The following is a 22,615-nucleotide window of genomic DNA, read 5'->3' as shown; positions in this document are numbered from 1 at the left end:
AAAATCATTAAAAAAAATATACCAAAAAGCAACAATAAGTAAGAATGAAAAGCACTCACTCTGAAGCTTAGCACCACCACCTCAGAGTGAACCACTGATGAGCTGATGTGTACACAGTATTTTAATCCAGATGGTCTGAGCACTGCATATTATGAGTATGATGAGTACAAATTCTCCCAATATGACGACTATTATGATGTGTTGTACAACGGGCAGTGTGCAATTTTGTTGGGTAGTGGCAGTCTCTGCATGCAACATGAGCATGTCCATGCAGAGTGATGCAGCAGTCTGTGTCTGTGTACTTTGTGTGTGTCTGTGTACTTTGTGTGTGTGTGTGTGTGTGTGTGCGCACTATGTTATGTTGAATTCTTAGCAGATATTGTTTGTCCAAGACAAATTTCCTTTGGGATAATAAAAATCTAGCTTATCTTATCTTATCTTACTAGAGCCAAAGAACTATTCACTTATCAATAATATTATTACCTGTACTGTATATATAGTACAAACAAAACATATGATCAGTTTTATTAAATATGATCATATGTAGCTCCACCGCTACTAGCTGCAACATAAATATGCTTTTTCACATGTTCCACGGTGGAAAGCAAGGTAACTAAAGTGCATTTCCTCATGTACTGTACCTAAGTACAATTTTGAGGTACTTATAATTGAGTATTTACGCTTTGTGCTCCTTAAAGGACAATTCTGGTGCAAAATACCGCGTCGACCGTTCTCTGGGATCTGTTTTCATGCTAATCGAGCTTTAAACAAGCTAGCGCAAACCGGTGGTTAGCTGCTAATGCTAGCTTTCGGGGCAGATGGTAAATCGCTATTTCTAAACCACTAACAAGGCTCAAAATAGCACCACACTTCAACGGTAGCATAATGAGAGTCCCTACATTGAAACCGAAGCATTGATAACTTTGTAAGTGTACAGACAGTTTATTAAAAAGATAGTTTAGAAAGACAGTAGCGTTCATGTTTACATGCGGGCGCCATCTTGGGAAAACACTCATCAGCAGTCGAATCACGAACGCTGTGTTCGAGCTATGTTACTGGTTACTGGTTCGTCGTTCGACTGCTCATGACTGTACACATTATTATTATTATTATTATTATTAACTCCTAGGTTCATTTTGCGCCGGAATTGTCCTTTAACTTCTTGTCCATACATAAATAGTGAGGGGCATATTATACTTTTTACTCCACAACAGTTATCTCACAGCTTAGTTACTTTTCAAATTAAGAGGAAAAAAACATACATGTAAAAAAAATAATTGCAATGTCTCTGTATCTCATGGTTTCATTTAAAAAACAGTTTGAGGCCCGACGAGGTAAAATGATCCAGTATTTCACAAAATAAAAGTCCAGAAAAGAGAGACAGATTTGTGTATCGGAACTCTGTTTGTTCTTCTTTTCTTCTCACAGTAATCATCTGTCGACCCCTCAGATTTGTCCGGTGACCCTTTGCAGAAGCCCGACCCCCAGGTTGGGAGCCAGTGGACTAAATATAAAGTAGTTAAAGTAGCTTCACCTCGAGCAGCTATAAACAGTAACGTGCAGCTTACACAGTGCTGCATCAGGATACCTAATCATTTAATATAATAATATACTTTGAAAAGGGGCCTGAATGAGTTCTTTTGATACTTTAAGTACATTTAGCTGATACTACGTCTGTACTTTTACTTACAGTAAGTCTGATTTTGAATGCAGGGCCTTCACTTGTAATGGAGTAATTTAATATTGTTGTACTGGTACTTCCACAGCAACCTTAACTTTTCCCGCTTCGGTCCCCCTACAGGTTGGAAATGGAATTGTCCCATTATGTCTCATTGGAACTACAGATCCGCTACCCGATCTGGCAAACTTGCGTAGTGCGGTTATAGCCGGTAGAGGGCCGCAAAGCGAATGCAGAAATGCCGTTCACCTTGATGAACCACTGAAACGATTTTGGAAAAATTATTTTAAGTTACAAAAAGTTCTCTAGTGTTGTCCAATGTGTGGGAATTTCTCCCATCTAGCGTTGAGATCATATATATCGCAATCAACTCTCTCGCGCCACGCAGTTCAAAGTACGTATTACAGCTTTACAGTAGCCTTCACGCTTTTCAATATAATTTCCTTTTTCTGGGCGAAGAAGAAGAAGACTCCTCTTCCTGAAATTTGGATTTTGAATACGTGTGGTCCTCCATGTTTCCTTGTTCAAACTTTACACCGGGGCCGAGAAGCTACGATACCCATCAGCAGCATTAGCAGCACCTGTGAGTTTATCATGTGACAGCGAAAAACGCAAAAGGCGGAGCAGTATGTCCTGTATGTCCCTTACCGGCTACCGTATTTCAAGATGGCACATGAATATGGAGCGTCTACCCCAGTTCATGCAAACGCAAATGTAAAATTACAAGCCAATAGGAATACTTTGAATTGATGATGGAGGTAAATATTCATGAAAAAGGACAAGTTGGTGAACGGGCAACACCGATTTTGAGAATGAACAACTAAACACGTTACACACTGGACCTTTAAGTAAATGATCTGAGTACTTCTTCTACCACTGTCCAAGTTAATGCTCCAGTAATGATAATCCAGTAATATGATTTATGAATAAATTAATGAATAATAGGCTTTCTTGCAGGGATCATTCTGTATAATGAGTACTTCTTCTTTTCACAGTGCATTTAGCTGTTTACTTTAGTAATATTGGCATTCAGTGCTTTTACTTGTGATTGAGTTTTTATTGTGTGGTATTTGTACTTTCGATAGACAGCAGTGGTGGAAGAAGCATTCATATCCTTTACTTAAGTAAAAGTACTAATACCACACTGTAAAAATACTCTGTTAGAAGTAAAAGTCCTGCATTAAAATGTTACTGAAGTAAAAGCATGTAAGTATCATCAGGAAAATGTACTTAAAAGTAAAAGTACTAAATGCAGAAAAATCCTCCCATTAGAAAGTGTAAAGGATCCAAACTGTTGTGTGTTTAATGGTCTAATCGTCTCAGCAGGACTTGTGGGCCGTTATATTGTTGGCTAGTTTCATTTATAATAATACATCCTGTTTTATAAACTACATGTGCAGGGTTCACTGTTCACCGGCCAAATGCTGGTGAAATATGCAAGCGGCTGGTTGATTTGCTTCACTCACCCGCCAAAAAAAAACTGGTTATCTATTAAGTGGCTGGTCAAATTTGAACATATACTAGCCATTTGGCAGGTGGGCAAAAAGTTAATTTTGTGTGCAAAAATCTGAATTTGTGAAGTAACTGAAGCTGTCAGATGAATGTAGTGGAGTAAAAAGTACACTATTTCTCTCTGAAATATAGCAGAGTAGAAGTAGAAAGTGGCATGAAAAGAAGAGACTCAAGTAAAGTAGAAGTACCTCAACATTTGTACTTTAGTACAGTAAATGAGTAAATGTACTTAGTTACATTCCACCACAGATAGATAGATAGATAGATAGATAGATAGATAGATAGATAGATAGATAGATAGATAGATAGATAGATGGATGGATGGATGGATGGATGGATGGATGGATAGATAGATAGATAGATAGATAGATAGATAGATAGATAGATAGATAGATAGATAGATAGATAGATGGATGGATGGATGGATGGATGGATGGATGGATAGATAGATAGATAGATAGATAGATAGATAGATAGATAGATAGATAGATAGATAGATAGATAGATAGATGATGGATGGATGGATAGATATGTAGATATGTAGATATATAGATAAATAGATAGATGATAGATGGATGGATGGATGGATAGGTAGGTAGGTAGATAGATAGATAGATAGATAGATAGATAGATAGATAGATAGATAGATAGATAGATAGATAGATAGATAGATAGATAGATAGGTGGACTTTATTGATCCCAAAGTGGGACATTTTCCTTGACTCAAGTGAGATGTGAATTCTTCTCCCACCGGTGCAAATTGAATACATTGCGGCCTAATCTTTTGATGCATTTAAGCCTTTTGTTTCTATGGATATCAGGTTTGATTATTAATGTTAATGAAAATGTAAGCTTCATATTCCCACGGGTACTTCTCCTATTTGGATATAATAATTAAAATCTTGATTCCAGAGATATACGTGGAGACATTGGCTATAACCTGTGTTATTAGTTTCTGAGTAACAATGAGTGTATGTGAATATGGCAGCTGTAGAAGAGACTGCATATTTTTAGACCCAGTGTTTAGATGCTGTCATTACAGCCTAATGCGTCTCTACAGTATTTTTAACCCACTCTGTGCTGACTGAATGTGTTCCCATCGGAGACACAAGCCTGTTCCTTAACAGTCAATGATAATAATAATAATAATAATAATAATAATAATAATAATAATAATAATAATAATAATAAATCAAATGTGATTTAGGGTGACTAGTTAACACCGCCCATTAGCCTATATAAAATCACACTTTACAATTAGCTAGCCTGGGTAGCTAGCAGAGCAACAGATCAGTAAGAGGTGTTAGTTTGGAGGAATTATTTTGGGCGCCCCCTGGTTCTAGGAAGGAAAAGTCAAATTTCTTTTTTTCCAGGGAAAATGTTACCTGACCCACCCGGTCGGATCGGCCTGAAACTCTCTGAATCATCAGTTCACAATAATAACAACGGTGTCAGAAAATAACTTGTGTGGGTTAAGTAAGTTAATGACTCCAAAGGTGCATTTGGGCAAGAAAAATCCAATCAGTGAGCTTAAAACTCTGTCATGTGCGCAGCTAAAGGCCGGTGAAAGCTAAAGATTAGCCTGTTGAGAAAATGTATTTTAGGCTATAATCCGCACCATAAATCACGTCACTTTTTATTTTAGGGTCAACTTTGGTTTAATTCAGGAACAAGTGCAAAAAAGGAAGTCTTTTGAATTGGCTCTGACTGGCTTCTTCTCAACTTGGCAACCACCTTTTATCAGAGCTTGAAGGATTCATTGATTAGTAGATTGACAGGAAATAAATCAGCAGCAATTTTGACAATCAGTCATTTTTTTAAGCAAGAACTTAAAAAATAAAAATAAAAAGTCTTCTGGTTCCAGCTTCTCAATGTGAATATTTGCTTCTTTTTTTTTTATCTGAGTCTAAATTAAACATTGTTGAAAGGTGGATAGTAGGCCAGCTGTTTGACCTCCTTTGTGAAAACCAAGAAGTCCGTTTTTTATTCCTGTAAATTTGCATTATTGAACATGAAATGTAGCCAATAAACAATGGTGTACATTTTCTCAACCTCTGATCACTAATGCACTTTAATAATGGACTAAACATGATCATACTGCATTCTGTGTTTTATGTCTTTCTTTAAGCACTGCTATAAAGGGAAAGAAAAGCACTCTGATTGCACTACTGGTTAGATGTAAAACTGCATTTCATTGCACTGGTTGTCCTTACTTGTGCAATGACAATAAAGTTGAATCTAATCTAATCAAGTAGCCTACTTAAGTAAATTTGAGGTAGGCTACTTGTCGGCCTACTTGAGTCTTTTTTTTTCATGCCACTTTGTACTTCTACTCCACTCCATTTCAGAAACAATATCATTTGCATCCACGTGGCTGGTGATTCAAATATAAAAAAATGATTCCACAGAACTCTCTCTCAAATGGACAAACAGCGCCATAGCTCTCCACAGCTATACACGCGAAACTACGGTCACTTTTTCCGCAATTTAATAATATTTTGTAGGACATGATTTAATGCTATGGGAGGAGGGGGGGGGGCGGGGTTTCTATAGCATTTTAACTCCGCCCACATGTGCCGCGTCACGCGGAAATACGTCACACCACTGAAGCTAAAGATGCTTCAACCGTTTCACTGTGACTTCAACATTAAGTTGTACTCTGTGGCAAACTTTGGCCACACCTAGATCCTGTCCCATTTCCACAAAAAAAAAAAACACACATACACACACACACACACAAAAAGCCTCTTTTTTTTTTTTTCTTTCTGGTGCGTTTGTTTGTGTGACGGCGAGTCCCGGCGGTGTAACCGGAGAGGGGCCTCAGAGAGGGAATGCAGGACTGCAATGGAGCACAATGCAATACAGGTAAAGCCGATATGATTTCTAAATAAAATGTCGATTTATTTCACGTATAGCCGGCGGGTTTTCTGACCTGTCGGTGTGGGGAATATTTTAACCGTGTGTCGCTGTGAATTGAATCCCAATGTCGTGTTTTATTTCATTTAGTTTGAGCATGTCGTATTGATTGTTTCCCCATATCAGCCAAACCCCAAAGCACCGAGAGTTGCTCTGACTGCAATTACAACTTTATTCAACCAGGCGCAACTTTTTTTTTTTCTCTCTCTCTCTCTTTCCCTCCCAGAGGTGGAAAATAAAACGCTGATATTTGTATTTTTTACGGGGAAACGGTCGGCCGTGACACCGAGCCGTCGCCTCGTTTGATATCGGACACTCGGTCGTTAAATTCCAGTTTAATATTTCTGATATTTTCGCCGTGTTAATGATTAATTTCTTTGTGTGTCGTGTCGACAGTCCTCAGCTTCTCCTCTGGCTAACGTTACCAACCCCCACCCACACTAACAGCACATTAAATAACATTAAATTTTCTGGCCATTTCTTGCCTAACAAAAATAATCAGGAAACTTTTTAATCCACCCTTTTTTTTTTTCAACAAAAAGTGCCAAACCGTTGCGTCGACATCGTTTCATTTCCGAACGCAAGACTCACATTTTAATTTCGCCGACACCGACGTGATATTAAAGATTGAAATATTTTTTTTTTTCGACAGGGACTAGGTGGAGCAGCAGCAGTAGTGTTGGTGGTTTATAATAGGAAGCATATTGATATTATTATCAAATCCCCTCCCGACATTTTGTCTCCGGCGTAATTGCCAGAGTTTAAGGAGGAATGTTAATATTGTGTGTATGAAAAGGGGTGGTGGTGGTGGTGGGGGTGGAAATGTGGAGTTTGTGTACTTGAAATAGCGAAGATTAGTCTGCCTAACAACCCAGGAAACATCCAGAGGACACACAGTTTGAGCAATGTGGGCTATTTTTATTTATTTTTTTTTGCTTTTAGGCGAAATAAAAAAACGAACAGTCATTTATTTGACAGGAATCCTTCATGTGTGGCGTGGGATATATTTAATATCCCAGTGGTGGTTGTATATTTTTACAACATCTCTGTTTAAATATTAATTTATTGCAGTATTTAGAGCTTCTTTTTTTGTTTTTCCTTCTACCAGTGGTGAACTTGTGAGATTTTTTTGAATAACAGGATATACCCAAGGTCAATACTGTATAGATTGTGTGTTTGGATTTAATTAATTCATTGTTTATCTGAAGCAGGGGACATTTTATTATTAATATTCGTCGGTGGTTCCCCCCCCCCCTTTTTTTTTTCCTTCTTTTCTCCCCGTACTGAAAACTGTGTTTAAAAAAAAAAAAATCCCACTGCATTATTCCCACAAATATCACGAGAACTGACGTAGGCAGGGTGCAGATTAAGGGTTTCCATCTTAAATTCTTGTGTGTGTGTTTATTCACATTTTTAGACCGAGGGCTGCTTTTTCAGAGCTCACATTATATTATGTGGCTTTTATTTTCCTGCCTGCTCAGCCCTGCCTCGTTTCCACCGCTAGGCTGGAGCACTGCTTCAGCTGGCCCTCCCCCAGGGCCACAGACAAAAAAAAAAAAAAGATATTCATACAACACTCCTATAGCGCATAATAGTATGTTTATGATACACTATATTCACTTGATGGTAGTACTTATCATATGGTCTCTCTATAATTTAAGTAAAATATATGTGTAATAGTCATTCTGTGGCTGTAACTGTCTGCAAAGCTAAATGGTGACTTGATCCCACTTTGTTGTATTTTATCTAGCAATCTATTAGGGCTGGGAATCACCAGAGGCCCCCAACCGTACCACAATGTCACAAAAACTAATGTCACGATGCGATTGTGTGTGTGTGTGTGTGTATGTGTGTGTATATATATATATATATATATATATATATTGCATTTTATTACTTTTTTTTCCAACATCAAATGATGTCCCCAAAGGAAAACTTTGTCAACATGTTTTATCTAAAAAGACACATTTCTCTGTTTTGTTCCTCTCACTTGCTGCACAAAATCTAGTGGACTGAAAAAGCAATTGATTTAAAAACTATTCCATTAGGCTACCAAAAAAAGTTAAACTATAATGTGGAATTTTTTTTAATAAAAGATTGATAGTTGCCGTCTATGAAACGATACAGTATTGCCACGGAAAATATCGCAACACTCAATTTCCCCACCCCATCTCTATCTATCTGTCTATCTATCTAGCTATATATCCCTGCTAGCTATCTATCACTTCTATCTTTTTATCTATCTATCATAACTAGTGCTCAAAGGATTAATAGATTAGCCTAGTTAATGAACAGGAAATAAATGTGCAACAGTTTTATAATCAGTTCATATTTTCTTTAGTTCCAGCTTGTCTAATGAGAGCTTAATAATACATTTATCTTATGTTGTTGTATTATTCTTCTTGTAGTTTTCCCAGCTCTTATACCCAGACAAAACTACAGCGTAAACTATTAGGGCTCCTGCACACTGCCTGCGTGGCGTTTCTGCTGCGTGGCGTTTCCTACGTCTTTGCACACCAGAAACGTGTCTGACGCGGCGCTATTGCTGCTGCTAGCCTTGTCTGTACACAAGTGTGTTTGTATGTATTGACGGCAAAATAAGCTACAGAATATTTGGTTCTGTATTGACGGGTGCAATATTTGAAAATCAATAATTATTGTGGATATCAAAGCGCAAATCACTACCATAGCTTATTGGACTGTCCCGGCATTAAAAACTTTTGGAAGGCGATACACAATGCCGTACAGGTCCTATTCTGTGAGGGCAAAGTTGGCTGAAAGGGGACAAACACTTGATAAATGCAATGCTGGTGGCCCGTAAAAAGGCTATTACCAGAAAATGGCAACTACCAGAGTGTCCAACAATTACTTAATGGAGAGACACTGTAACAGAAATCTACAGAATGGAGCAGATTACAGCTCATGTTAACTGATGAATGGAAACATTTCTTAAACACTGGCAGAAGTGGTAGAACGATGTCTCAGATGAATGGCCTGACTGTATTTCCTCATTATATTGAAAGCGATGTCTCGCTGTTTTATTTATAGTTTTGTTATTATGGTGTTATTTTTGTTGGTTCATTTGTATATATGTTTGTTTATCTCATCTCTTAACCTCTATACTTGAATAAGTAAAAGAATAAGTATGTGGTTTGTCATAGAATCTGAAAAATTGAAATATGTGTACGCGAGATTCTAAACACTAATAAAATACAAATATAAAAAAAAGAATCTTATTATTATTATTATTATTATTATTATTATTATATTTTTAAATTACATTTATATCTGCATTTATGTCAAAACCTAGAGACTTTCAAACATTGAAATGTCAGTTATTAAATGTATTTGTGTCAAAATGACATTTAAACATCTTTTCATATTCTATTTTGCCTGGAAATGTTTCCAACATGCTTGCGTGTTGCATGAAAAATAGGCGTCGTTTTCAGACCGCGCGTGAGACGTGCAAGCTCTAACCTGTTAACATGGGAGCCGAAATATAAACGGACACGCCACGCAGCCAGTGTGCCGGAGCTCTTAATCGATCAGTTGAAACTGATAATTGATCATTTCTTAAGCCAAAATGCTCAAAACGGTCTGTTTCCAGCTTGTCAAATGTGAGCTAAATAATGAATTTATCTCAGTTTGTTTTAGTCTCTTACCGACAAATAACTAGACCTCCAAACTATTGATCGATCAGTTGATGGACCAAAAATAAACCGGCAACAGTTGTGACAATCGACTAATAATATTTTAAAGGAAAATTTCCCAAAACCATGTTGTTACAGCTTCTCGAATGTGAATATTGCCAGTTATCTCAGTCGTCTGTTACAGTAAATGTAATATTTATGTGTTTTGGACTGTCGGTCAGACGAAACAAGCAAATTTCGAAATGTCAACTTGACATTTTGATAGCTTAAACCAAATGATTAGTAAAGAAGAATATTCTTAAAATATGTATCTCTAATATAACTATTAAGACTAATGTGTCTGTGGAGCTAAATGGCTAAATAAATAAATTATTTATTCTTCTTTGTCCTGTTTAGTATTCCTTTTAATACAGTGGTTCCCAAACTGGGGGGTGCACCCCCTGTGGGGTGGGGTGGGGGTGTGGCGCGGAGTTAAAACAGGGAACATATTAATAAATAAATAAATAAATAAATAATGCATAGTTCTGCTGCACTGCAACCAAAGCATGGACATGGTTGTGAAAGGACTGCCAAGTAAACTTAAAGCAGACAATGAAGCTACGCCAAAGCACCAAAACTACCCAAACAAAGGCAAGAAAATACAGCGGTGACCATTCACAATTCAGTTTTGTATTAGGGCTGCCCGATATGAGGAAATTATGCCACAGCGTTGTTGAATATCGCGGTAATAAGCGACTTTGAGTCCATGAAAAGCGCTATATAAATTCAATTTATTATTATTATTAATGATATTCCTTGCGATAAATAAACAGATCTTAAAGTGCGCTCAGTTCTGCTGCTTTTTAGTAATCTGCTAAAATACAACAAACTGCTTGTTGAATGTAAAACAAATGAAAGGGAAATCCTTTCTAACTTTCTTTTTATCGAACAATTTGAACATTGAATTGAATATAAAAGGCACCATTAAATTTAAGAATGACGACGCAATAAGAAATGTCTGTGTGAACAGACAATAAAAGTTTTTATCTTATCGCCTATCTGAGGAGCCAACTGCCGATCTCCCAGTCAAATCTCATTGTGTGTCTCCAGTATTATAATCCTATAATATGTCTCTGTGTGGCTCACAACATACAGGAGAGACTTGTGGGGTCTAATACTGCCTTGGCTAGTGATTTGGTCAAACTTTTAATTCTTATAATTTGTACTTTAAAACATATTTATAGGGGCTATTTCTCTCTTTGCGACTCAGTATTGAATTTGAAGAGCGCTGTAACGTGTCTGTCACTCTTTATTTTTTTTTTTTTTTTTTTTTATTGAACTTAATCCCTCATGTAAAATACATCTCTATAGTATCTTCATATGGACTTGAAATGTGCCCCTAGAACAGAGTTGACAGTGAACATGTAATGATTATTTAATCCTATAGTGTCTTTATGATATTCCTATAGGGACTTGCGGTATGTTTAAGGACTTATAATGATGTTTATACATGGAAAATGCCCTGCAGTGATCTTAAATGTGCTTTATTGTCATTGTAGTGTAATAATAGCCCACTCTGTTTTATTTAATCCTCCCGTGGTTCTATAATTTCAGTTCCTGTAGCAGGATATGGAGTGAGTTTGTCATTCAACAGTGACCTTGTCCTGTTCAGTCGTTGTTTCTCTTCAGTTGTATCACTGTAGTATTCCTTTTTTTTTTTTTTTTTTTAACACAAATAGCAACTTCCTATCAGGACTCCGAAAGTCTCGAAGTGATAGCGGGCTTGATGTTGTTGTTCACAAGGGTTTTTCTGTATCCTACAATTTTCCCACAGGGCTTTTATTTAAAGTGTGTCTGTGATACTCCACCGTGACGTAATTAAACATCACGTCACTGCAAATATGTTGTGTGTTGGCTTGTTTTAAATTTTAATTGCAGTGTGGTATTAATACCTCTGTGTGTGGCTGATATGTGTACGTTATCTGCTGTGACATCTATTGAGTATCTTTCTAAAAATTGATCCCGGGCCTGCTGCAGCTGGTTTGCAGATCTACAGCGCATGGGGGAGGGTGGGAGGAGGTTCGGCCTGTGGTGGGTTATGGGTATTGGGTGGGGGAGGGTGTGCTGGGTGGGGTGGGGGTTGTGGGTGATCAACACAGGAGTGAGAATTTGAGAATATTCTGCATTTAGGCAGCAGGCAGGAGAACTGGACGGCTGGCTGTTTCAGAAACAGGCTATTTCTGGGGCAGAAAGAGGAGGAAATGGAGTGTTTTTGCATTTTCTTTTTGGTGAATCTTCATGTCCCATCTCTCATGGGTAAATGGATAGCAGCTGCACAGCCGGATACACCCTGAGAGTATACAGTACACTGCTCATTTTATTTCATGTGGAGATGGTGAATGTGACCTTGGTCTGCTTCATTTTTTAATTCACTTAATATGACAAATCTGTTACCTGTCATTGGTTATGACCTATACTGCAGCCAGCTACCAGGGGGCGATCCAGATGTTTCGGCTTCACTTTCGAGTCGCCCATCTTTATATGGCATCTATGGTTGCAGCCCTAGTTACTTGAAATGTAAATTCTATCACTTTTTAAATAAGACTAGAGCTTAACTGATTTAGATCCTCCACCTTGGGCTCCAGGACATCATAATAGTCAAATTCATTAATTGGCGCATCATTTAATCGTGACAATACGATAATCATTGCAGCCCCAAATAAGACAAATGTTAAAAAAGTAATAACTGCATTGTTTCAGCCTATCACTGAGAAATATTTGATCATATTTCGGGTCATTTGCAGCTTTAATGTTGCAGCTGTGGGGCTGCATAGGCATATTATGTTTCATGTAAAGCTGTTGTAACTCAGTCTTTTCTTGCCTCTAACTCCAAACAAGGCATTCCGGAGAGGAGCAGAGGCTGCATGATGGATTCAGTATCAGGAAAAAAACTGCAGCATTTTCATGGCAGCTGTGTTTTCTTTTAGGGCTGTAAAAACTGGTGCATCATGTCTGCTGGGCTGTACATCAGAGATGGGGACTCGAGTCTGAGACTCGGGCTCGAGTCGCACAAGACTTGACTTTGCGACTCGACCCAAAAGACTTCAGACTTGACTCGGACTTGAGCTTCGAGACTCGTCAACAACCTGTTTTCATGTAATAATTATTGCTTTTTAAATCTAAATTTATTCATGTGTTTCTATTTTCTTTTATTGGCGCGTATACATTGGGGAAACTTATGACGAGCTGCATGTCCCCTGGCCTTTGCCATAATGTGCAACGTAACGCATGCGCTATGCCGACTGTATGTGCGCTCACTCACATAAAAAAAAAAAAAATAAAATGTGCATTGACGATGGTGACACCAAGTCCTCCTGGAGTTGGGCCTTTTGTCATTAGTTTTCCTTCCAATAACTTGGTAAACAGTGGCAGTAAGGGAACAGCTACACGCAAGGTGTGTGGCACTAAGGTAAATGATGCCGGATCAACAATGTCGAACTTCATCGGGCATCTCAAAACGCACCCAGATAGGTCAGTCACCTGCTAATGTGAAAGAGACGTTACATTTAGCATATATCGTCACAGGTAACAAGCTAACCATCGCAAAGTGTTGCGCTAATGCTGGGAACAGGCAGATTGTATCTTTATAGTTGTATCCATATGATGTGACAGACTTTGGTTAATATTTCACCAGGTTGTTGTTAAATAGCAATATGGAAAGTATCAGTTCTCACATGATTGCACCATGGTTGGTGTATTAACTTTCAATACAGAGGTTTCCCTCAAACTTTGAACAGTTTAATGCATGATGAGGTTGGGCTTTACAGCCAGTTAGTAACCCAGACAAACATGTATTCTTTGGTGCAAAAATACAGTTATGAAATTTGAAACAGAATTCTTAATTTGTTTCTTCAGATTGCATTGCAGTAGACCCTATAAAGTTATCCTACAACAGATTTAGATACTGTATGGATGGTAGCTACAGGACATGCTTTGAATTCATGAGATTTAACAATACAGTGTTAGGGACAGATCAGATGGCCACAGACTTGAGACTTGACTTGGACTCGTGGCAAAAGACTTGAGACTTGACTTAGACTCGTGGCAAAAGACTTGAGACTTGACTTGAACTTGCCCCTCAAAGATTGGAGACTTGACTTGGACTTCCAAAAAATGACTTGTGAACATCTCTGTTGTACATTAGACAGGAGGCATGATGAATCTTTAATATCTTAGAGCCATCACATGTAAGGATAAAGACCTGTGCACACCCAGTCTGTGTTTTTCCTCCGACAGCCGCACGTTTAATAAATGAACATGATCTCACGGTGTGTTAATTGTGTTTACACACAGATTCAACACTTTTGATTGACTTTTTTTGGTTTGATTTTTCCGTGTTTTTCCGCATCTGTCAAAAGCGTAGAGCCACCGTATATGTAACTGTCATCCAAAATGGCATCTGATAAGCTGATTCACTCGAGTCCCATCACCAAGCACTTTAAGGCATCCTCTTGAATATTTTTCACTTTGTATCACTTGATTATCGACAAAGGTTATTTTATACAGAGTTTGGTAGTTGTTTTAACAAAAAAATGCAATGTTTTTTGCTAAATCTTACTCTAACCTTGCCCTATACAGTATAACTACCTATTTACTGACCTAAAACTCCCAAAAACTGAATTGAAACTTTTGTCAGATGTGTCCTTTGGTTTGGAGGGTGAAACGTTGTTAAATGAAACCTAATCTGCTGTAATTCATAAGCAAACATTATTCTAATTTGAAACTATTTTTTTTTTTAAATCTTTTTAATGGCATTATTTTACAAAACTTTGTAGAAAGTGCAGCTAATTAAATGCACTCCATTTGTGTTTAAAAAACCCCACTGATGTTCAGCGTGAGAACTGGTGCACGTCATCAGCCTGTGGGTTTTGTGGTTATCTGTGAATTAAAACACTGCTGACTGAAGCTGCGACTCAGGATCCAAAATGGCAGCTCTCTGTCCTCCTGACAGATCCAGAGATTATCATTTAGGTCACATATGTAAAGATTACAAGAAAGAATGTAATTTTTCTTTCTGTATAGAAAAAATAAAAAAGGTCTGGGACCGATAAGTGAAAGGCAACTGGTTTTACTGACACGCTGTCAGACCCGTGAAGGCCTCTCACGGCTTTAAAACAAGCCTAGGAATCAAGACAAACTGCCTCCATTTCTTAGGTGCGTTTGGTTTTCAGCTTTGTCTCTTCTACGCCGGGTGTCGCAGGCCCGGGGCTCCTCACACTTCCTCTTACAAAACAAGTGAAATCAAAGCTGCAGCTTTTATTCACCCAGCAGCAGCAGCAGCAGTATTGGCTTTCAGATGTATAGATAGATAATTTATTCATCCCGAGGGAAATTTTGGGCATCCAGTAGCTTAGACAACCATAACACAACAAACGCATACACACACACACACACACATATATATATATATATATATATATATATATATATATATATATATATATATATATATATATAAAAATCAATCAATCAATCACTCGCAGAAAATTAAAGACTTCAAGGTGCTATGGTAGACTGTGCAATGGTGGTAGTGCAAAAGAGAACAGTGCAGGGATTGATCAGTGCAATAGCTTATTATTAAATATTAACAGACTATGAAAAGACAAGAATGTAAACCTAATAGAATTAGAATTGCTTGACAGAAAAGAAATAATATACGTTAAGGAAAATGTATAACGGGGAATAAGTTATAAGATGTATACGTTATGACCAGAGTCCAGATTGTGTAGGAGGGCTAATATAGCCTATAACGGGGATCTTCAAAATGTTTTAAGCCAAGGATCCCTTCACTGAAAGAGAGACGGAGCGTGTGTGTGTGTATAGCGTGTGTTTTTTGTGTGTGTGTGTGTGTGTGTGTGTGTGTGTGTGTGTGTGTGTGTGTGTATATATATATGTATGTGTGTATATATATATGTATGTGTGTATATATATATATGTATGTGTGTATATATATATATGTATGTGTGTATATATATATATGTATGTGTGTATATATGTATATATGCGCTTATTATACTGGACCTACAGTAACGTGTAGGGTGGCCTAAAGCCTTTACACATACCTTTTTTACTGTGTATACAATACTAATATAAGCTTTTAAAATAAAAACAATGTTGGCATATTCATATATTTATACATCATGTTTTAATGTGGCACAGTAAATCCTTAAGCTTAACTATTTGTGGATGGCTACCTTCTCTATAGGCCACATACACCATTTAACAATAATTTGGCGGCCCCCCTGCAGCTACTCTGAGGACCCCCTACGGGTCCCGGAGCCCCTGTTGAAGATCTCTGGCCTATAAGACAGTCAGGTGTACAGCAGACAGAGATATAATGGTGGTAGGCAAGGTGACCGTATGAACCCACTCGAGGTGTGCTCCATTGATTGTTCGAGCTGTGTAAACACCCACAAACCGTGAGAATTTGCTGCTTGTGAGGCAAGTAGGGCCAGGTACCAAATTCAATACTTTTAAGGCAACGACCGAGTTGCCTCTGAGCTATGGAGTATCAAAAAATGCCTCATCATTCAATACCAATTTCAATAAGGAGTAAAGGTCACCAGCGTCAGGGAGCCAATAAGCATACAGCATGCTTCTACCAAGATCTAATAGTTTGTGATTGGCTGCAGGGCTGCACGATATGAGGGAAATATGCGCTCGCAGTGTTTAATCTCGCGATATTTCTTGCGATAAATAAACTGATCTTCAAGTGTACTCAATTCTGCTGCTTTCAGTATTCTGCTAAAATACAACAAATTGCTTGTTGAATTTAAAACAAACGAAAGGAAATATAAAATATAAAAGGCACCACTAAAACAAGTGACGTATCTTTTTAAACTGTAATTTTCTACTGATATTTTCTTTAAACTAATACAAAAGAATCTGAGTGTCTATCGCGATATGTCGCAGCATTTCGCGATTTGTATGTTGCGCCAGTTGATATTGCGATAAGGATAAAATATGATATATTGTGCAGCCCTAACTGGCTGTCTTAACGTTACACGTCGTAGAGAAAGGCAGGGGAATCTACGTTACACAGAGACAGGGCTCACTTAGGAGGAGCTGGAAAATAAATACAAATTTGTGCCGTAATGTTGGAATTTCTTTTTCTTTTATGAAATGAATCGTTTAGGAACCGGTATCGAAGTCACGGTGTTTGTATCAGTACCGTTATCGAAAATGTTTGAACAATACCCAGCCCGAGAGGTAAGACGGATCAAACGCTCCTCATCTCTTCCGGAGTGTAAACACACAGGAAGCGCTGCGAAAACTGAGCTGTAGATGAAATAAAAAAATTAAAAAACTCTACATGAGATTAATTTTTGCCAAATGGCACATCCGCCATTTTGGGGACAAAATCGGGGAACCTGCTCTCCAGCAGGGAACCTGCTCTTACAGACGACTGTGGGAAAATCTATTTTAGGTTAACAGTTTATTAATACTCATTAAGCCTTTTTAACATTGGTATTTTTAAAAGGGTAATTGTGCACACGTTGGACTTTGACTACACTTTAGGGCTGCAACCACCATTTATTTATTTATTTATTTATTTATTTTCATTATCGAGTTATTTCAATTATTTTTCTCTATCACTCCATTTGCCTGATGATGGTCTAGCACCGAAACGTCACAAATAAATGTGTTTTTTTAACGAATTAGACAGTGTGGGGTGGTTTTCATCTATTAACTCATCAGACAGCTAAACATTTAAAGTGTCAACTCTTTCAAATGAGTATTAAATAAAGGTCCCATATAGCAGCTTTATGTGCATTAATAAACCGGTTTTCTGACAGCACTTCCTCTGTAAGACCAAATGGTGGATGTATCGGCAACAAATGTCCCTCACAGTTTCCCAAAGTCAAAGCTGACCTCTTCAGAGCACAAGTTTTGTTCCAACAGTTCAAAAGCCAAAGATATCCCCTTAACTCTCGTACAAGACCAAGAGCCCTTGATTTGTCCCTTCTTTAAAAACAAAACAAAAAAATCAAAATTGTTGCCAATAAATGTTCTGTCGACTAATCGATATCTCGACTGATCATTTCAGCTCATTATTTTTTAGCTTTTAAAGGAAATGAGAAAGGAACAGAAAATATGTTGATTCTACTTCTAACATTTGTTTTCAGTATGAAAAGATGTCTCTCCCAGAGTCCTAGATGGCGTCTTTAGAGCCTTCCTGTCTGGCCAGCAGTTGGAAGACTAAAAGATTTTTAGTTTACAACGACAGAAAACCGGTGTTTGTGAACTTTGAAATGCGAGCTGACACAAAAAGTCAATCGATTTTATTTTTCATGTCCGAGAGCCAAACATAACCTTGTGATTTGCGATTAGATTTTTATTTTTCTTCTTCTCTCTTTTATATATTACTGTTAACTGAATATCTTTTGGGTTTTGGGCTGTTGGTCAAATAAAACAAACTCGAAAACATCCCTTTGGACTCCTGGAACGTATGAGGGACATTTTTCAATATTTTCTGATGTTTTATTGATTTTAAATGATTAATAGAAAGATCAACAGATCTACTAATACCGAAAATAATTGATACATGCAGCCCTACCTTTGAACCTCATAGATTATGCAGAAAAAAACAACAATTTTTAACTTCCTTAAATCTGAGCCCAAAAGCATCACCATGACGCACGGAGCAGCAGTTCAGTCTCAACACTTCCTGTTGCTGTTTCAAAGCAAAAGCCTTCCTCCGAAGAGGAGAGGTCATGACTTTTACTTTGAAGCACTTGCAGGAAGTGGTTAGTTTGTGTCACTGGGTGCGAATTAGCCACATACATTGATTATTGAAACCTTTCGTTTTCCGTTTTTATACAGGCTTTGCTGTACACTTGCTCTCATTTGCAGGCGTGCTAAGTTCTACATACATAGATGATAAATGAATGGTACCAAATATAAATGGTTAAAAGGACCAAGATGTCCCATTCAGCTGTAATGGATGAATGATTTAGGCAAAGTGTGCGAAAGAGAGGGTTCATTTGTAAGCAAATGTAAAATGTCACTATTATTGTATTTGTATTTTTTGATTTATACTATATTGAGAGTGGTCTTATTCCTGTAAATTCCTAAAAGAAGACTTTAAAAAAAGAGGAGGCAGTTTTGCTCACACATACAGGATGAAGCTGTCCATTTTATGTTCTAATAGAGGGTGGGGCAGCACAATATATTGTTTGATTTTTATCTCCATCGCAATATCAACTGGCAATATCAACGTAATCGCGATATTTATCAATGTTAATCGTATTTTTTCCTCATTTTGTGCCACCCTAATGGAGGGTACATAGATGAGGAGCGTTACCTGCTTCCAACAATGAAGAATGGCGTCGTGAGAACGCCGGCTTTAGGAATGAAATTGAGGTGTGAAATGAAAGCAGTGATGAGAGCAGTTTCTTTGTAAGGAGGTGAGAACGTGGGCTGCAGGACTCTCTCATGAGATCTGACCCAAGAGGAAAGTTGGCATTCCTTTCTGCCATAGTGTCCACATTACCCAGCGCACTTCTGCAATTTAATATTTGACCTTTTAATTACAACATACCCAGTATTTTTGATCAAATTCAGACCTGTAAAAGCCAAAAGGCCTCAGTCCTGTGAGTCTTAGTTCTAGTCAAAGAACGGCAGGAAACCAGAATAACAAATTTTACAAGTTGGCTCCTCTACAATACATTACAGACATTAATGATGAAGCTGATGACTTTATGATTGCTTTCTGGGAATCTTGTGGCCTTCATGCTGTGCAGCCGGGTGAAAATACATGTCAAGCAGCTAAATAACTTCTACTCATTTACCAGTTTAGCAGGAATTGTGACCCTTTTTGTTGTAGTGTAATGATAACCGGAAGCTAAGCTGCTCTTTTGCAAAGTGGGCTCTTTGGTTTTACTAGTACAGGGCCCGTCCAAAACGTGCCGATGGCTCGGCCTACGCCCTACGGTGTTGCTGCTTGCAGCTTTCAACTAACAACTTCACACTCGACACTGCGCTTCCTTGGGTTCTGAGTAGGGATCGACCGATAATGGCTTTTCAAGGACGATAGCGATTATTACATACAGTTAATGAAACCGATTAAAAAGGAAAATACACCCCCAAAAAAAACTTAGTTTAAATGCTTTAACCAATGATTTAATAAATTAGAAATTTTCAACATAATAGCCAGTAACAGAGAGTTAGATAGTGTTGTGGGGGGAATAGGGGGGGACATGAAGTCAGACTCAGTGGTGAGTGAAACCGAAGCAGAGGGACAGACACGGAGCTGGAGCCGAGCCAAAGTAGCGCACTTTTTCATTCATTAACTTTATCGGTTATCAGGCAAAATAAAACGGTGATACAGATCATCTGCAAACTGCCAAAACACGGCCCGCCAATCGGCCAGGGTCGATAATCGGTCTATCCCTTGTTCTGAGCAAGGCACCTGCCGTGACATCGTTGCGTCCCCTACCAATGCTAGAGTACACGCGTCCTTTGCTAACAGCTAGCTATTTGGGACCAGGCTATTTCCAGCAACAAAAGCGTTCATTCCGAACGTGACATCACAGGATTTTTGAAATGTTTGACTTTGCTACAATGTAACCTCTCCGGTCTCTGCTGTACCCAGCATGCGGTTGGGCGGTGTGTGTGACAGTTAATAGGGGTCTCCCCTCTTAATAGGCTACACGGTGTGTACGCACTAATCATGGAAAAGTCCGGTAGATCTCGAGAGCTCGCCCTCGACACTGCACTTCCTCGGGGCCTCAGCAATACCCGCAGTGCGTGACCGCCAAGTGTGATATCGATCTAATGAACAGTTGTCGAGAAAATCAAAAGGACTTCTAACTATTTTTAGTTAGATTTGGTTTCAGGTTCAGTTATACAACAGAACAGTTATCTGGAAAAGAATTGCGACACACACAGATGACTAAGATCATACAGGTTTATACAGGTCTTAATTTTCAGGCTTTTGCCCATCATAGTGTTTGTGATCATTGGCAGTAAAACACTGGTAGGCATTTTGTGAGAGCAGGCAGGCGGACTTAAAAGCTGCATCACGTCTTTCAGCTACATTGATATCTAAACCTTTTTATTTATTTTTTTGAGTCAGTATCAGGGGCTGCAGATAGGCCTCTGCCATGCTAAACAGTCTGAGCAGTTAATTTTTAAGCTGAGCTGTTTAATATATTACAATATCCTGTGCCCAGTTGCTGTTTATACACCTTCATATACCGCCTCGCTGCAAGATGGTGCATCTTTATCATCAAGGTGTGTGCCAGAGGTTGTTTCTGCAGAATGTATGGCTCGAATACACCCAACAAAATGAAGGGAGGACACTGGGCTTCATGTATCTTTTTTTTTTTTTAAATCTCTGAGGTGTTTTCCCTTTTCTAATGCATGAAAAATGTGAAATTGTAGAAAGGCAGAATGTTTTAAAACATTAAGAATACACATTAAATGTTGGTCGTGCGTCGCAGTATGAACATTTTATTACTGGTGTTAGATTTCTGTCAGTCTGGAACTTCGTAACATGTGATTGACTACTATGAAATCTTGTCCACACGTTTATCGTCCTCCGCAGGAACCTTAAATACTTTGATTCTCTGACTGTTCATCTAGCGCCACTAACATGTCCAAAAGCTCACTTGTCCAGCATTTTCATTATGAAAGGATACGTCTAAAAATTAGTGACCAAATTTCCTGTCCTGGCTCAGCGAACTTGGAGATTAATGCTAACCTAGCATGCTAACAAGCTATTAGGCTCAATTTCAGGTTCATAATTGTATTTAGAGGTTGTACCAGAATAGGTTTACATGGTTTAATTTTCAGAAAACCCCATATTATTGTTGTACTGCACATTGCTGCAGCTCCTCTTTTCACCCTGTGTGTTGAGCTCTCTGTTTTAGCTACAGAGTGAGGCATCTCACTTCTGTTCCATCTTTGATGGGAGTCGCACATGCGCAGTAGCTAGGTAAGGACTACTAGCCAGTCAGAAGCAGAGTATGAGGGCGTGCCCTGACAGTACCTAGGTAAGGACTACTAGCCAGTCAGAAGCAGAGTATGAGGGCGTGCCACGCTTGCAGCTAGGCGAGCATTATAACGTGTGTTACAAAGTGACCATGTTTGTCTCTGAAGTAAAGGCTGGACTACAGTAGAGCTGTTTGGAGCAGTTGGTGAACAGTGTTTTCTGTTGGAGATGCTAAGTCCCTTTTGGGGGGGACTTTGAGCTTTTTCACTTTGTAAACCTATAATGTGCACAAAAAAGATATATAATACAATAAAGGGAAGGGAAAAAGCATAATATGAGCACTTTAAGTGTTTAGACTTTTACACTAACATCCTTGTTGTGTGTCATGCTAACCTTTTTTAGTGCTTTGTAACTTGTAACGTGGAACAATAGATTTGTTAGATTTGTTAGCATGCAGACAAGTACAGCTCCGGTGAGGTTTTACCACTGTGGCAGCAGTGTGACAAATCCATCCACCAACACTAACGTTTAAAGTAGGGCGGGGCAATAATTCAACAATTTATTGTCTTTCAATGGAATCCTATCGTGATTAAATCATATATCGTGATATACAATTACGTTGTCTAAATTGATAATAACCGCATGTATTAACTCAGTTCTTTCAGAACATCTGTTGTGAAACATTTTGAGGGAATATCATTCGAAGAATTGCGGATTTGTTTTAACATCACACTACTGTTGTGCACGCATGTAAACAGTCAGTATATAGCTGGGGGGAAAAAACATGTTTATTTTTTCTCTATAATTTCACTTGAAACTGATTATTTATCTAAAATCTCATTGTAAAAAATATTTTGTGTTGTTCAAATTATCAACCCTCCAATA

At 38.2% G+C, this 22,615-nt stretch overlaps 1 protein-coding gene across 1 annotated transcript in view; it reads left to right on the top strand.

The window, feature by feature from the left end:
- Positions 1–5,796: 5,796 nt before the first annotated feature.
- zgc:77151 (uncharacterized protein LOC337153 homolog) overlaps positions 5,797–22,615 on the top strand; it is a 44,587-nt gene continuing 27,768 nt past the window's right edge. The window contains exon 1 of the mRNA XM_039777606.1: positions 5,797–6,055. Coding sequence (XP_039633540.1) covers positions 6,035–6,055 — 21 coding nt within the window. The 5' untranslated portion in view covers positions 5,797–6,034. The remainder of the gene's footprint in view (positions 6,056–22,615) is intronic.

Source organism: Perca fluviatilis, chromosome 16, assembly GCF_010015445.1.
Source record: "Perca fluviatilis chromosome 16, GENO_Pfluv_1.0, whole genome shotgun sequence".
In the NCBI taxonomy this organism is placed as follows: domain Eukaryota; kingdom Metazoa; phylum Chordata; class Actinopteri; order Perciformes; family Percidae; genus Perca; species Perca fluviatilis.
The sequence above is the reverse complement of the archived record's forward strand: the minus strand, read 5'-3'. Positions and strand labels throughout refer to the sequence as shown.